Genomic DNA, 13,743 nt, shown 5'->3' with positions numbered 1-13,743 from the left:
TGCAATCATTACAGCAAACCAATTTTAAAACATTTCCATCACCCCCCCAAAAGATCCTTTGTGTCTGTTTGCAGTCACTGTTTGTTTTGACCTCCAGCCTGAGGCAAATACTTATCTACTTTCTGTCTCTGAGGATTTGTCTCTTCTGGAAATTTCATAGAAATAGAATCATACACTCTGTGATCTTTAAAAAAAATTTTTTTAATGTTTATTTATTTTTGAGAGAGAGAGTACAAGCAAGGCAAGGGCAGAGAGGGGGAGACACAGGATCTAAAGCAGGCTCCAGGCTCTGAGGTGTCAGCACAGAGTCCCATGCGGGGCTCGAACCCACAAACCTTGAGATCATGACTTGAGCCGAAGTTGGACACTTAACACACTGCCCACTCTGTGTCTTTTTGACCCTGGCAACTTTCACTCAGCCTGATGTTTTTGAGATTGAGTCACATTGTAACAGGTGTCAGCACTTTGTTTTTTACCGCTGGGTAATACTCCATTGCGTGTCTACCCCACGAAGACACACACGTTTTGCTTGTCCATTGGCAAGCTCATGGGCTTGTTGGTTGTTTCCACTGTTTGTGATGAATCAAGCTGCTGTTGTATACAAGTCTTTGTGGGGCCATAGATTTCCCTTTCCCTTTGGGTATATGCATGGAAGTAGAATTGTTAGATCATTGTGGTAAATTCATGGTCAACTTTGAAAAACCTGCCAAACTTTCACCAAGGTGCTGCAGAATTTTCCATTCCCATGCTGGTGGATTTTACAGTCTGCGAGGTCGGGGTTCCAATCCCAGGGCCACCCATAAAACCCAACGAGCCTGATGAGAATCCCAGACCACCAGGCAGTAAAATGAGGCCCCCGGGCCACCAGTGGCTCAAGCAGAGCCTGTCTGCTGTTCCTGATGGTTGGAGAGACCATGGGGGCCGGGGCGGGGGGGGGGAACCATCAGGAGGACAAGAAGTCAGCTGCTCTGCCGTCTACTCTGAAAGAATCACCTACTGGGACCCACAGCACTTGCTGGGGGAAATCAGCAAAGTGGCTATTAAACCAAAAGGAAAAGCAGAAACGCACACATGGGGAAGTCGAGAGAGGTCTCACAAAGGAAGAAAACCAACTGAAGAAAGCCCCCCCCCCCCCGGGCACCCAGGGAGTCAGCCAGCAGCTCTCACGCTCTGGAGGCCGGTCCCCCCCACCCCCACCCACCGTCAGCTTTGTCAGAGCCCTTTCCAGCTTCCTCAGAGGGCCTGTGAGAAGACGAAGGGGTGACGGCAGGAGGGCAGCCCGGCAGCCAGCTGCCTGGGAGAGCGTCTGGGCGTCCAGAGCCAGGGTGCTGAGCAGGAAGTGCCGTGGCCCCTCCAGGCCACCCTCTAGGAAGGGGACGCAGCCCGCTGTTCCCCAGAACTGCTCTGAGCACCGCTGACTCTCCATTTTGTGCCACAGCTTGCTCCAGACAGTCATCTTTTAGTAAGTTTTGAAGTTTTCCTATTTAATAATGACATGCAACTTTTGATCAGGAAGTTTGGGCGTTTCAGGTGGCAGCTGCCAATGAGAGTACTCTGCCCCTGGCACGTGGAGCGTCCAACAAAGACCCTTCCCTCCCTGCTCCCTCCCCGACAGAGACAGGGAGGAGGTGACAGGGTACTGCTGAAATACCCACAGAGGCCACAGGATGGCACAGAGGCCGTGGCTTGGACAGGACAGGATGGGACAAGACAGGATGGGATGCTGCCTGCCTCACCTTGCCTCCAACACCCAATGGCTTAGAACAGGAAGTAATTTAGACCATTCTGGGCCTGCCACTGCCTTGGGGAAGGGGAGGCACGATGGCCCACAGGTGGGGGGGTGGGGGGTGGGGCAGGGTCAGGCCACACTTTGGCCACGTGGGGAAGGACCTAGAGTTCCACATGTCACATGCCCGGTGTGTCCTGCTCCCACCTCTGGTTACAAGCGATGTACAAAGGCTGGGATGATTAGCGGCACGTTGATTCCAGCGTCTCCCAAACCTTCCATGGTAAGTATCAAATGGAACCCAACAGGCCCTCAGAGAAGGTCTTTGCCAGGCCCAAAGATGCAGAAATCATCACTCTGCTATCGAGTAAGTCAGCCTGCCTCGAAGGTCCCAGTCCCTTAGTGACTGTACTGGGCAGAACAGCATCCTCCCCAAATTCACATCCACCTGGAAGCCATGAACCACACCTTATTTGGAAACCAGGTCTTTGCAGATGTAATTAAGGTAACATGAGATCATACTGGGTTTTCTATACTGGGTCCTAATCCAGTGACTGGTGTCCTTACAAGACACAGACACAGAGATGACACAGAAGAGATGGCCACATGAAGACAGAGTTGGGAGGGATGCAGCGACAAGCCAAGAACTGCAAGGAGTGCCAGCAACCACCAGAATCTGGAAGCAGCAGGGAAGGATTCTCCCCTAGAGACTTCGGAGAGAGTGTGGCCCTGTCAACACCTTGATTTCGGATTTCCGGCCTCCAGAACTGGGAAAGAGTAAGGTCCTGTTGTTCAGAGCCGCTCAATTTGTGATACTTTCTTACAGCAGCCAGGAGAGCTGGGCTCAGGTTGAGAGCCGGGCTCAGGTTACACCAATGCTCCGGGCTGGCAGGTGTCAGAGAGGACAGGAGACGGGGAGGAGCCTGCACAGGATGAGCAAGGGGCTTCTTTCAGCTGAGTCTGCTGTTTGGGCAGGTGGCCCAAAGAACAGAACCGAGAGTCAGGGCTCAGCATGGCTCGTGGCAGATCCAGCTTTACCAGCTCATGTTTTTCCATCTTTGCGTCCTCCGTCGTGCCTGGGAAAGGTACTGTACCCCGGAGGTGCTCAGGCAATGTTCATGGGGTCTCTCGCTCCCTGCGTCCCCTGAGCACCAGGCTGTGCCTCCTGCTTAGCCCTGGCCTCCCTCTCCTTCTCACTGATTGATGGCCTGATTGGCCAGTTGGGCTGGAGGGAGCTAACTCAGCTTTACTAAAAAACCAATTTAGAGGCTGCTATTTGCTGAGTTGTCAGAGAGACATCAGTGCCTCTGAAAGTTGTCAGTAGGGATTCCGCTTACTGAGGCCAGGGGCTCAGCCCATAAGCCCCGCTCCAGAAGCTGTGGTTTTATCCTGAATGCCAGCTGAGAAATGAAATCCTTCAGCTGTCTTTGGTGGCCGAGCCATGGAAAACAAGAGCCCGAGGTCAGCCACGAGAGGGATTAACACTGGAACTCCAGGTTATTCTCACTGTGCTGTTTCATTCACCATGTTGTATGGAGCACAGCACCTGCCATCTGTGCTCAGTGCCCAGGCTGGGCGCTGGGCACTGCGCGCTGGGCACTGGGCTGAGGGTGCCAGTGCCTCCTGACCACCCATCCAACAGCCTGCCATTTCCCATTAGCGTCCAGCTCGTCCTGGGCAGGGGTCCCTCCGCGATGAGCTAGAGTCTGACCAGCCTATGGAATCTCCTTCAGCATGAAGAGGAAGTCAGTCTACCTGGCCCCTTCACTCGGCACTGTGGGCTACGGGGTGGGAGGGTGTCACACAGCTGAGCTAGACTGAAACCTAGACCCTTCCATGCCCAGAGCCGGATGGCTGATTTCTCTAAGGGTCCTTCATCAGTTATCCCCACCCCGAGGCCTCAGGGCATTGACAAGGAATGGTTTGGAGTGGTCAGAGTTTGCATCCAAAACTGGCCACTGAAAGGTCAGCCATTCAAAAAGCCTCTGAGTGTTGACTGTGCCCGCTCTGGACAGCAAAGACCCAGCAGCACTGGGAGGCACCTGCTGCCTGGCCGGAGCCGCCTTGCCAGGGAGAGCAGCTCCAGTGCCCTTCTCTTTTCCCCAGGATTTGCTCAGCTGGACACTCGGGGAGCCGGAGAACTGAACATGGTTTTCCACACGAGGCCTCCCTGCAGATTCCAGGGCAGAGACAAACCAAAGCTTAACGCTGGGTGTTTAATCTCCACACAGAGTGTATCAAGTGCCATCAAGGTGGCAGCTGGGCATTAAGGCCAGAGGGCCCCGAAGAGAGGCTGGACTTGTGCTGTCTTGATGCATCCAGTATGAGGACTTGAGCTGCAGGCAGCCCCCCCCCACCGTGCACGTGGAGGCCAGGTGAGTTCTAGACAGTCGCAGGGACGTGATCACGGGACTCCAGAGCTCAGAAGGTGGGCACTTTCCAGTCAGCCCCATTGTATGGCCTGGCTGGGACAGGAGCTAGAATGGGGACTTTCCAGAAGAACTGAGCTCCTGGCTTCCTGAGAGGAACAATGCAGGAAGGGAGCGGGGCCCTTGCCACAGACAGCACATCCTGTCTGCAAGGCTCACAGGGGCTTCCTAACAAAGGCTGCTGCCCCAAACTTGACTTCTCGGTTTTCTCTGTACAGTGAGCTCTCGGCTGCAGGCTCTTGGCTGTGGGCTCCTTCTCAGAAGAGCCCAACTGTTTATTCCTGGGAGCCAAGACCCCAATTCAAGCTTGGCTATGAGATCCAAAACCAAGCGGTATGGGGAGGCCAATGTTGGCCCACAGGCTGTCCCTGCTTGGGGCCTCCCTGGCTCCTGGGGACCCATATCTAGTTCTCCAGCCACTGTCAGTGTCACAGAGGAGGCTGCCCAGGACCTCTGGGGCCCAGGCACAAAGCAGCACTTCAGAATCTGAGCTCAGGCAGGAGTGTGGGGGCCAGGACAGGCTTGTGTATGGATGGAGGGGTTTATTTGGTAGGGCTGTGTGATATCAGAGAGTAAAGGGCCTAAGACCAACCAGTCCAAGCCTGGGCCAGTCCCCACTCTAAGGAGATAGTAAGTCTGGAGAAGGGAAGGGTCTTCTTTCCAAACTGTTTCAAGAGTCCTGGCTGGCCAGTGACTGACTCAATGACCCCTACAGGGCCTGGGCTTCTAGTCCCTCTGGCTCAGTTTACACAGTGGAATCTTCCCTCTGGCCTCAACTCGCCCTACCAGGCAGCAGCCTGGAGGGCTAAGTGGAGCTGTGGCAGACCCCAGGGTCCTTCAAGGACAGCTTCCCTTGAGCTCACTGTTAATAGATGCCCTCCCCCACATTGTTCCCCCTCAGCCCAGGCACAGAAAAAGACACCAGTAACAAATGTTGGAATGAGTCACTGACATGAACTTTATTGGATTACTGGGTGTCATCAATTCACCAGTAGGTCACAGACCCATGGTGGAGAACCAGCCACAGTTTGAGCATCATTACTGGGGACGTGCACATCTTCATGAGTGTCTAGGCAGCACCAGACACAGTGGACGAACCCACACCACCCATACCACAATGGCAGGTTCCATCTGTGACCCTTTCCAGTGGGCCAGCCCCCAAGGGCTCCAGGCACCTGCCAGCTGAGCCCTCTGCCCCTATGCCACAGCTGGTGGGAGGTGGTGGGTGGGGAGCTGGCACAGGAGAGGGAACAGAGAGGCAGCCCTCACGTCGGCACTCACTCCTTCCGAAGCCTTCCGGGGTGGGGACGTGGAGGTCTGGCAGTGAAAGGGAAGTGCAGCCACCGGGGCCAGCGCTGGGCCCTGGGGAGAGCGGCCTTGGAGGCCGGGTGAGGCCAGAGGAGAAGGCATTCAGCTCTCAGACCTCACAAGTCCCGATTTCCTGTCGCTCTGGCCCAGGCTAGGGGATGGCAGTCTTCTCAGACTAGACAGCTGACGAGGGTGCCAGGGTGCATGAGACACAGCACAGGGCAGAGGGAGCGCTCCCCCCTCCCCCTGCCCTGCAGGACCAGGCACAGCGCAGAAGCAGGGTTCTAGAGACTCTGAAGGCGGCAAGAATCCAGCTTGGCCAGGTGGCCTCCCTCAGGGCTGGCTGTTGGCCCTGATCAGGAAAGCGTCTGGGGGCCTAGCCCCAAACCCCCTTCCAATGTCTCTGTCAAGCAGGAAAAGCCAAGGGACAACAGTGGTTGTGTTTCATTAAAAACTGTGTTTCGTTAAAAACTAGTTCTGGACACAAAGAATATATCAAAAAAGAGATTCTTTGCTCTATTAAAGATCATTCACTGAGAATTTCCTGAGCGCTGTGCCATGCGCAGACCCTCGTGCCGGGGTGTGGGGCATCCAGGAGAAGTCTAAGGCACTGGCCCTGCTCCGGCACAGGGCTCCTTCTCCCTGGAAAGGCGGCCCCGACTGCTGAAAGGCCAGTGAGCATGTCCAGATCTGGGGGACAGGGGAGGCCTGGCCGCATGTGCCACTGGACAGAGTGCTCAAAGTGGCAGCCAAGAGCGTCCTGCCGAGGCCCACTGGGAGTAGAACACCCCAGCTGCAGGCCCAGGCAGAGCGCTAGAGGATGCTATGACCATTCTGCTCAGAGCTGCAAAGCTGGATACTGGCCATGGGGCCAGAGGCCCCAAAAGGCCAATGTGTGGCCAGGCCTTCCCTGGGAAAGGAGGAGGGAGGGAGACCAGTGGCTTGTCAGGCTTGAGAGGCAGGGCTGGGCTTCAGGTCTCCCTCAAGTTGGAAACATGGGAAGTTTCCATGCTGCGTATTAGCACCTGGTGACCAGAGCCAGCCCAGGGTTGGGGACACCCTGCCCAACCAAGAGCTCTCCCAGGCACCCACTCAGCACCCATCCCCTGGGGACCTTCTCAGAGCCTACAGGTCCCCAGGAGCCATACATCCCAGGGACTCCACCCCCTCCCCCCAGGCTGGGCAGACCCTCCCTACTATGCAGTGGATACAGTTTCCTGGAGCCCCTCTGGTCACCCTTTATTCTGGGGGCTGAGCTGGTTAGCTCTCCCTCCACAGCCACATGGCTGAGACAATTTGGGCTCCAATTCCTATGGTGACCTCTCTCTCTGTGCCCCACAGGGTTCTCTGACACTCCAGACAAAACAAAAAAGGAACAAGGTAGTAGTACAGGGGTCCTGTGACCTGGGCGGCCACCCCCCTCCCTTGGGAATACAGGTCCCACCCCAGCAGGGCATGTGCCCACCTCACCACATCCCTGCAGGGGAGAGGCTCTGACAGCCCAGGGCCAGCACAGGGGTGGGAGGGTCAGAAGAGGCTGGGGGTGGCCTGGCCAGGTGCATCATGGTCCCGGATGTACTGCAAGATGTCCATCTCGTCCATGGCTTGAATCTGCTGCTGCTGCTTCCGCTGCTCCGCCACAGCCTCAGGCAGGCCCGCTTTGGGGGGCACAGCTGGCTTTCTGGGTAGCGCTGGCTTAGCTGCCACTGGTGGTCTGGGCTTAGGCTGGGGCTTGGGCTCGGCCCCCAGGTTCAGAATCTGGTCCAAGTCTTCTTCAACTCTAGGGAACCAGAGGGGAAAGCCCTGAATAGAATCTCCCGCAAAGGGAGCAAGGCCCAAGGCACCCCTGGGGACTGTGCCCAGGCCCCGCCCCAACCTGGCCTTCCCCCATCCTGCCCCCGGGGAGGACTGAGGGGAGGCTTCTCCTTCCCTGCAGCCGCACAACACAGCCGGAGCAGAGCCAGCCCCTTGGCGGCCTCTGAGCCTCCTTTTCAGGTGGTCCCACTCTAGACGATGGCCCTGTAGGTGGCTTGTCCTTCAACCTCTCAAGAAATAATAGCGACAGCTGCCAGATACAAAGTGCCTGCTCTGTGCCAGGCACTTTGGACATATTATCTTGTTTTATCCCCAAACCCTTTAGGGGCACGGCTGATCTCCACCCAGCAGATGTGGATGTTCAAGCCCCAGGAGGCCAAGCTACCCGCCTGAGATGACAGCGTGTGACAGTGCCTGAGTCAGAACCAAGGCATCAGACTTCAGAAGCTGAGCCCTTATCTAGGCCAAGTTCAGCCAGAGAAAGAATAAATAAGGGGCTCTGACCACTGTGGGGTGGGGCTGCCCATCCATGGTGCCCACTGAGGGCCACACGGGTGCCAGATAGCCTACTGAGGGTTAGAGCCACCATGGCCCAGGACCTGACAGCCATCGCTGGGTGGGACTAAAGCCTGCAGCAGTGTGATGGTCACACAGGACCAGCCCCAGGTACCAGATGGCAGTTAAGAAAAGTGTGCCACAACCTGGTTCTGCCCTCTTTGCCTGAGGGAGCTCCTGCTACCAGCTCCTGGTGGAGGAACTCAATTTCTGGAGACCAGATGCACAATGCAAGACCCATTCAATCCATCCACTACCCACCCACCCATCCAATCAACATTGTGCTGAATACCTACTGCGGCCAGGCATTTCCACATTCGTTAACTCACTGAATAATCACAAGACACTGTTTGGTAGCAGGTATTAGCCCCATTTTCCAGATATGAAAGCTGAAGTACAGAGATAAAGGGCTTTGCTTGGGGCCCATGGCCAGCTTGTGAAGGAACAAGACTTGGCCTGGGGATGGGTGGGTCTCTTGGGTGTGTCTGCCCTCTTGGGACACCAATGCAATGAAGCCCTCCCAGGTTGGGGTTTCTCCAGGGTGGAGGATCCCTCCTTACACTGAGGCCACAGGCCCCCAAGGCCTTTCAGGTGACACTTGCTGGATCTTTTGCCTCTAAGGACCTGACCCAGACCCCTCTTGCCTCCTCAGGGAGTCCTCTTTTCCCTTGGGACTCTGTGATAACCTCCACACACCTGTGTCCCCTCGGAATTCTCCCTGGGTCAGGCTCCAGGACACTTGCTGTCCACTTTTCTGTCCCTTGACAGATGACAGTCCCATCTGGGATACAGTGATTCAGAGAAGACCCAAAGCAAGAAGAACTGCAAGGCAAGTGACTGACAGGTCTCCTCCCCTCCCTGGGCCTCATTTCCCAATTGGCGAGGGGCTGGATGAGGTCATTTCAGGGACGCTCTCGCTTCCACAAGATGCTAAGAATGCCCTGACCAGTGCTTTCATACTCTCCTTTCGGCCGGGTAGAGGGAGGACAGCACACTGTCGTCCCGTTCCCAGGGGCACAGCAGCCTCTAGCCTGCCCTCTGGGGGAAGCTGTGCACTGTTCAGTCAGATCTGGAACCACAGCAGGAGACCCGGGTTTGGGGAGGGGGGAGGGTCTGGTAACACTGTCCTGGGGGCTTTCATGGAGTTACATGGAAAATTCCCATTGAAATCCAAGGGCCGATGTTTGAATTCCTAAATGAGGGTTCCTGGCCCTTTACATGCTTCTTCAGCCACCGACCAGCAGAAATATCCAGACAGGTGCAGCCCACACCTGGGCCAAGCGTCTCAGGATATCTCAACAGGCCTCATTCGGCCAGGCCGGGGTCAGGGAGGGACGGCATAGGTGTAGGAGGCAGAAGGCCCAGGTTGGGGTGGGGGGCTTGCATAGGCCACTTGGCTTCTCCACGTTTCGGTGTCCTCATCTGTAGGATGGTGATGGTGGCACCACCCAGCAGGGCTGCAGAGCCACTGTGTACCCAGAAGCACAGCACTGCGCCCACAGCACAGTCCCATCCTGCTCCTGCTACTCCTTCATCAGGGGCCTCAGGTCCGCTTCATCACCTCCACTTCCCTGGTCCTCAGTCTCCCCATCTGTAAATGGGATCCGGCTCAGACATCAGCAGGGCTACGAAGAGGCCTGTCTGAGCGTGGAGCGCCCGGCACAACCGTCCCCTGGAGGGGCTGCCTGCCAAGTACCAGCTGCCAAAGGAGCTCTGGGTCACCCTGCCTGCTTCCTGGGTCAGCCTCCCATGGTGGGGGACACACCCCAAAGGGAGAATTCAGAGCTTCTGTGGATGGCAGACAAGTTGAGCAAAAGGTGTCCTCCCAGCCCAGACCCGGAGGGACCAGCCCAAGCCAGGCCTTCAAAGAGAGGCAGCTGTCCCGGGTTTGAGGTGATGCCAAGAAGTGTAACCCAAGGCAGGCAGCTCCTGACAAACTCAGCTCACACGTGCCCCGGCTCCCTGCAGGCAGCACCCTCCTGGGGCAGGTGCCAGTTCTTCCTGCATCTTCCACAGGAGGCTGGAGCCCAGGAAAAGCTCAGAGGGACTGAATTATCCATACCCTCGGAACCGATCAGAAGCTGCTCTGAGGTGGCAGTCACACTCGGACGACAGGTGGCTGCAGGGGCACCCCTTTCCTCGTGGGCTCCCTGAGTCACGGCTAGAAATAGGTTCCACTAAGGCACGGTCCAGCTTTCTTCTCTTCCAGGCCCTGCTAGTGCAAGGTCAACCACGGAGAGGCTGTGGGGAGTTCTGAAGACCCCAGTCCCACCTCTCCTCCCCAGGCCCCTGCAGAGGACAGGCCTCGGTTAAAGACCACACCTGGAAGCCTCCCACTGGTGTGGCTGCACAGCAAGAGGGAACTGGGGGCTTATCCGCATCCTGCCGGGCACGCCACTCCGTGCCACTTCGTGCTAGCTGACGGCCGTGACAGAATGAATGGATGGGTGACGCCATCAGAGAATGAATGAGGTTTAAGAAGTTTGCTATCAGGAACCCCGATCACTGCCTGGATAGTCACGGAGCCAGCACAAAGCAGAAGAAAACATGGCTCCCACTCTCAAAAAGTGAGTTCTCTGTCACCAGACGTCTGGCAGAGTGAAGGCAGGGCTGCAGGACTCACATTCTCTAAAGCAGTGGCTCCCAGAGTGCTCTGTGGGACACCAAGAGACACCACAGAGAAAAAAGTCCCAGGGACCAACAAGAATGTGAAATGCTACATGGTGTTTCCCACTCATGCCCACAGAGTCCTGCTTAACACCGGTACTGCCCAGCTGTCTGGCCACAGAACTCCTCTGAAGGGAGCACGGAGTTCTGAAGAACATGGGTCGGGAAGTGCTGGTGTCATGGATTTAGAATAGGCTGTGCCAGGAAAGTCACACTGCAATGGCCTCCCTGGGTCACACGGGGTCCTGGAGATGGCAGAGCCTCCCTGGGCAGGACACACTCAGCAGGGCCCTGCCACCCTCCCTGGGGTTGACTCTAGTGCTCTGCTTCCTTGTGCCTCAGTTTCTCCTCTGAAGACGTAACGACCCCAGCTTCTCCCAGCCTGTCAGGGTTGTCAGGGGTGAGGACACAGGATGACAGTGAACAGATGCCAGGGGCCATGGGGAGATGTACAGACAAGAGGCCTTCGCTGTGACTCAGGTTTGGTGGGCATTCACGGGGCTAACAGCCGGAGACTGCTAACGAGGGTGCAGATGACAGCCTTCCAGAACCACATGCCCCGGCTCCATGTAACCGTTCTTGGAAAGAGACGGCTCGGCTTCCTGTAAATTGCCGAGCACAGCCGCGTTCTGGGGGGCACAGGTGACCCAACAGAGACGCACAATACCAGGCATGCTCGGAACCCCAGGGAGAGCTGCTGGCCCAGGGTGGGAGGCAGATCTCCCAGCCTCTCCTCCAAGTACTTAGAGAGTCCTTGGAAGGAACGGGGAGGACAGGGCATGGGCGGTATGCTGGATTCCGATCCTGGCTCTGTCCCTGGGGAGCTGTGGCCTTGGGCCAGTCACCTTTCCCACAATCTATTCTCTAAAATGGAGATAAGAGCACCTATGTCGGGGGCTGGAGGACTGACTGAGGCAGCGTGCAAAGTCCAGCACACTGATGCCTGGCACACACTCTGGAAGGAGGAGCCCCCCATGGAACAGACTAAGCCTCGCTCTTTCTTCGGAGACCTGCTGATGGGACCCTGCCGGGTCCGGCCACTGTCCAGCACATCTGTGCTCCCTCCCTCTGGGAGAGCTGCGAGCTACCAAGAGTCCGTTTGACTTGTTCCCAAACCTATTTATGCCAGCTACACTTGCTCTTGCGACTACCTAATTTGATTATTCTTCACATAAACTTTTTAAGTATGAGTGTGAAAAGGAAAAGAAAAAGACTTGCATTCATGAAGTCCTTTCTGGAACTTGCTGAGCTGCCCTGGGCTGCTGACCACCCCCACCCCCTGCCCCAATCCCTGCCACTGCCCCCTGGCCGGCACCCATTCATAGGCTCCTGCCTCTGATGAGCCAAGACTGCCTTCCTTGGAGGCCAAAGCTGGTGAGATGCTCCCACACTGAGATGGGTCCCTGGCTCTGTCCAGGTACTCTCAGAGCAGGCAGAGCACCGCTGGGGGCAGGTGGTACCTGAACAGCTCCGGGTGGGGCGTGGGCCCTCCACTCATATGGGTGGCAGGCAGCAGCAAGGGGTCACCCAGGGGGACAGCGCCGCCGAGATCAGGATCTTCAAACAACTTCAGGGCTGTGGGGAAGGCAGGAGCAGAGTGGTCAGAGGAAGTCCTGGCCCATCCTCAGCTGCCAGAGGGGGACAGAGTGGAGATGGCCTGGCCCAGCCAGGAGACAGTGAGCAAGGGACAAGGCAGAGCACAGAAGAACCAGAGGAATGGGCCCAGGTGGGGGCAGGAAGGGAGCAAGGGACAGGTGCTCAGAGGCTGCCCTACAATTGTCAGGGGATGTCCGGTCTCCCGTGGGAGTCCTGAGGCCAGGACTGTGTCTTTCTCATCCATGTGTTCTCAGGCTCAGCAGAGCCTGGCCCCAGTGGGTGGTCACCAAGTGCTGGCTGCATCAATGGGGAGCATCTACTCTCCACCCTGAATGAGAAGCTGGGTGTGATGAGGAAAGATCGGACCTATGGACAAATACAGAAGTTCCCAGGCCACTCGGCTTTCCCCTTTCCAGTTCTGCACAGGACCCTCCCGTGGGGTCTATGCAGGCAACACAAAATCTCTCATCACAATCCAAATTGTACAGAGTCACAGCACAGCTAGGGTGGCTGTGTCTACTTTCCAGCCGGTGGCCACACCTGGCCCCGGAATGACAAAGATGCTTTTGCACCAATCACAACCCATACTTCTCAAGTGATAAAGATGACCACCCTCCTCTTCCACAGGATGAGGACAATAAACATACAGCCCTGGAATGTTCCAGGCTATGGGGACACAAAGCACAAGGCTAGATTTCTCCAGCAGAAAATCTCCATAAGCTGAGTCTGTACCATGTTGAAACAGGACAACGAGGAGATTTCCATCATGCTCCCGTGTGGCAGGTCCAAAGCCATTGACAGAGGCTGGCTGGGTCACCAAGAGGAATGGGAACACCCAGAGGCTCTACTTACGGTCCTTGAGGGGCATGTCCTCTGTGGGGCCCTTGGGAGAGGAGAGCTTCGGAGCTGGGCCAAAGAGCCCCTCCTCAGGGTCCACCTCCTCATCAAAGATGGTGAGTCGGGATGAGGGTTTGGGCTTCATGGCTACTTCTGGGCGTTTCTTGGGCTTCTTGGAGCTAGGGAATCAGACACAGCTCTAGGTTAGGACTTCTCATGAGAGCCCCAATGGCCAGCAGGTGGCCTGGTCAGAGGCTGGGTGAGTTTGAGCTCGTGTCAAGAAGGAACTTTCCAGTGCCCTGACAGTGGAGACGTGAGACCCTGCTACTGGAAGTGGCTGAGCCCTGTGCCCCAGGAACCACTGACGTCAGGATGTGTGGGAGGAGCAGGTGAGTGAGTGAGCCAGCAGACTGCCAGACAACTCCCAGCCCTAAAGGGCTACCCAGGACTCAGGCCTATATGCATGGTCACAGGTCAGAGAGGCTGCTCTCCTTCTGGAGGCTGCGGGGGTCAATGCCCATAATGCTCCCAGGGGCCAGGCTCAGAGTCACTGCACAGCCCCTTGGAAAGGGGGCTGGACACAGACCTCAGGGCCTGGACCTGGGGAACAGCAGAAAGCAGCCTTGGTAAATGCTCCCTCGTTTCCTCCACACACACACAATCTGCTGGGTGTTGGAGGGCAGGGTGCTCAGAGGCGACGATCCACACGCTCTGGATGTGGACTTCTGGTAGAATCTCATGCTCCAGCTGAGATGGGAGAAGCTATGAAAGCAGCAAACGCACCTGCTGGAGGCTCCCACACCCAGGACG

At 56.6% G+C, this 13,743-nt stretch overlaps 1 protein-coding gene and 1 long non-coding RNA gene across 2 annotated transcripts in view; one reads left to right on the top strand and one right to left on the bottom strand.

Moving 5' to 3' along the window:
• The first annotated feature begins 1,232 nt into the window (after positions 1-1,232).
• On the top strand, positions 1,233-7,679 carry LOC122237426. The gene is made up of 3 exons (XR_006215987.1): positions 1,233-1,462; positions 3,958-4,101; positions 7,604-7,679. It is a non-coding gene; the product is annotated as an uncharacterized LOC122237426 (long non-coding RNA).
• Positions 5,093-13,743, bottom strand: part of HS1BP3 (HCLS1 binding protein 3) — a 30,911-nt gene continuing 22,260 nt past the window's right edge. Inside the window, exons 5-7 of the mRNA XM_042982436.1 lie at positions 12,949-13,112; positions 11,961-12,075; positions 5,093-7,243 (exon numbers count right to left, since the gene is read on the bottom strand). Coding sequence (XP_042838370.1) covers positions 6,991-7,243; positions 11,961-12,075; positions 12,949-13,112 — 532 coding nt within the window. The 3' untranslated portion in view covers positions 5,093-6,990. The remainder of the gene's footprint in view (positions 7,244-11,960; positions 12,076-12,948; positions 13,113-13,743) is intronic.

This window comes from Panthera tigris, chromosome A3, assembly GCF_018350195.1.
Source record: "Panthera tigris isolate Pti1 chromosome A3, P.tigris_Pti1_mat1.1, whole genome shotgun sequence".
In the NCBI taxonomy this organism is placed as follows: domain Eukaryota; kingdom Metazoa; phylum Chordata; class Mammalia; order Carnivora; family Felidae; genus Panthera; species Panthera tigris.
The sequence above is the reverse complement of the archived record's forward strand: the minus strand, read 5'-3'. Positions and strand labels throughout refer to the sequence as shown.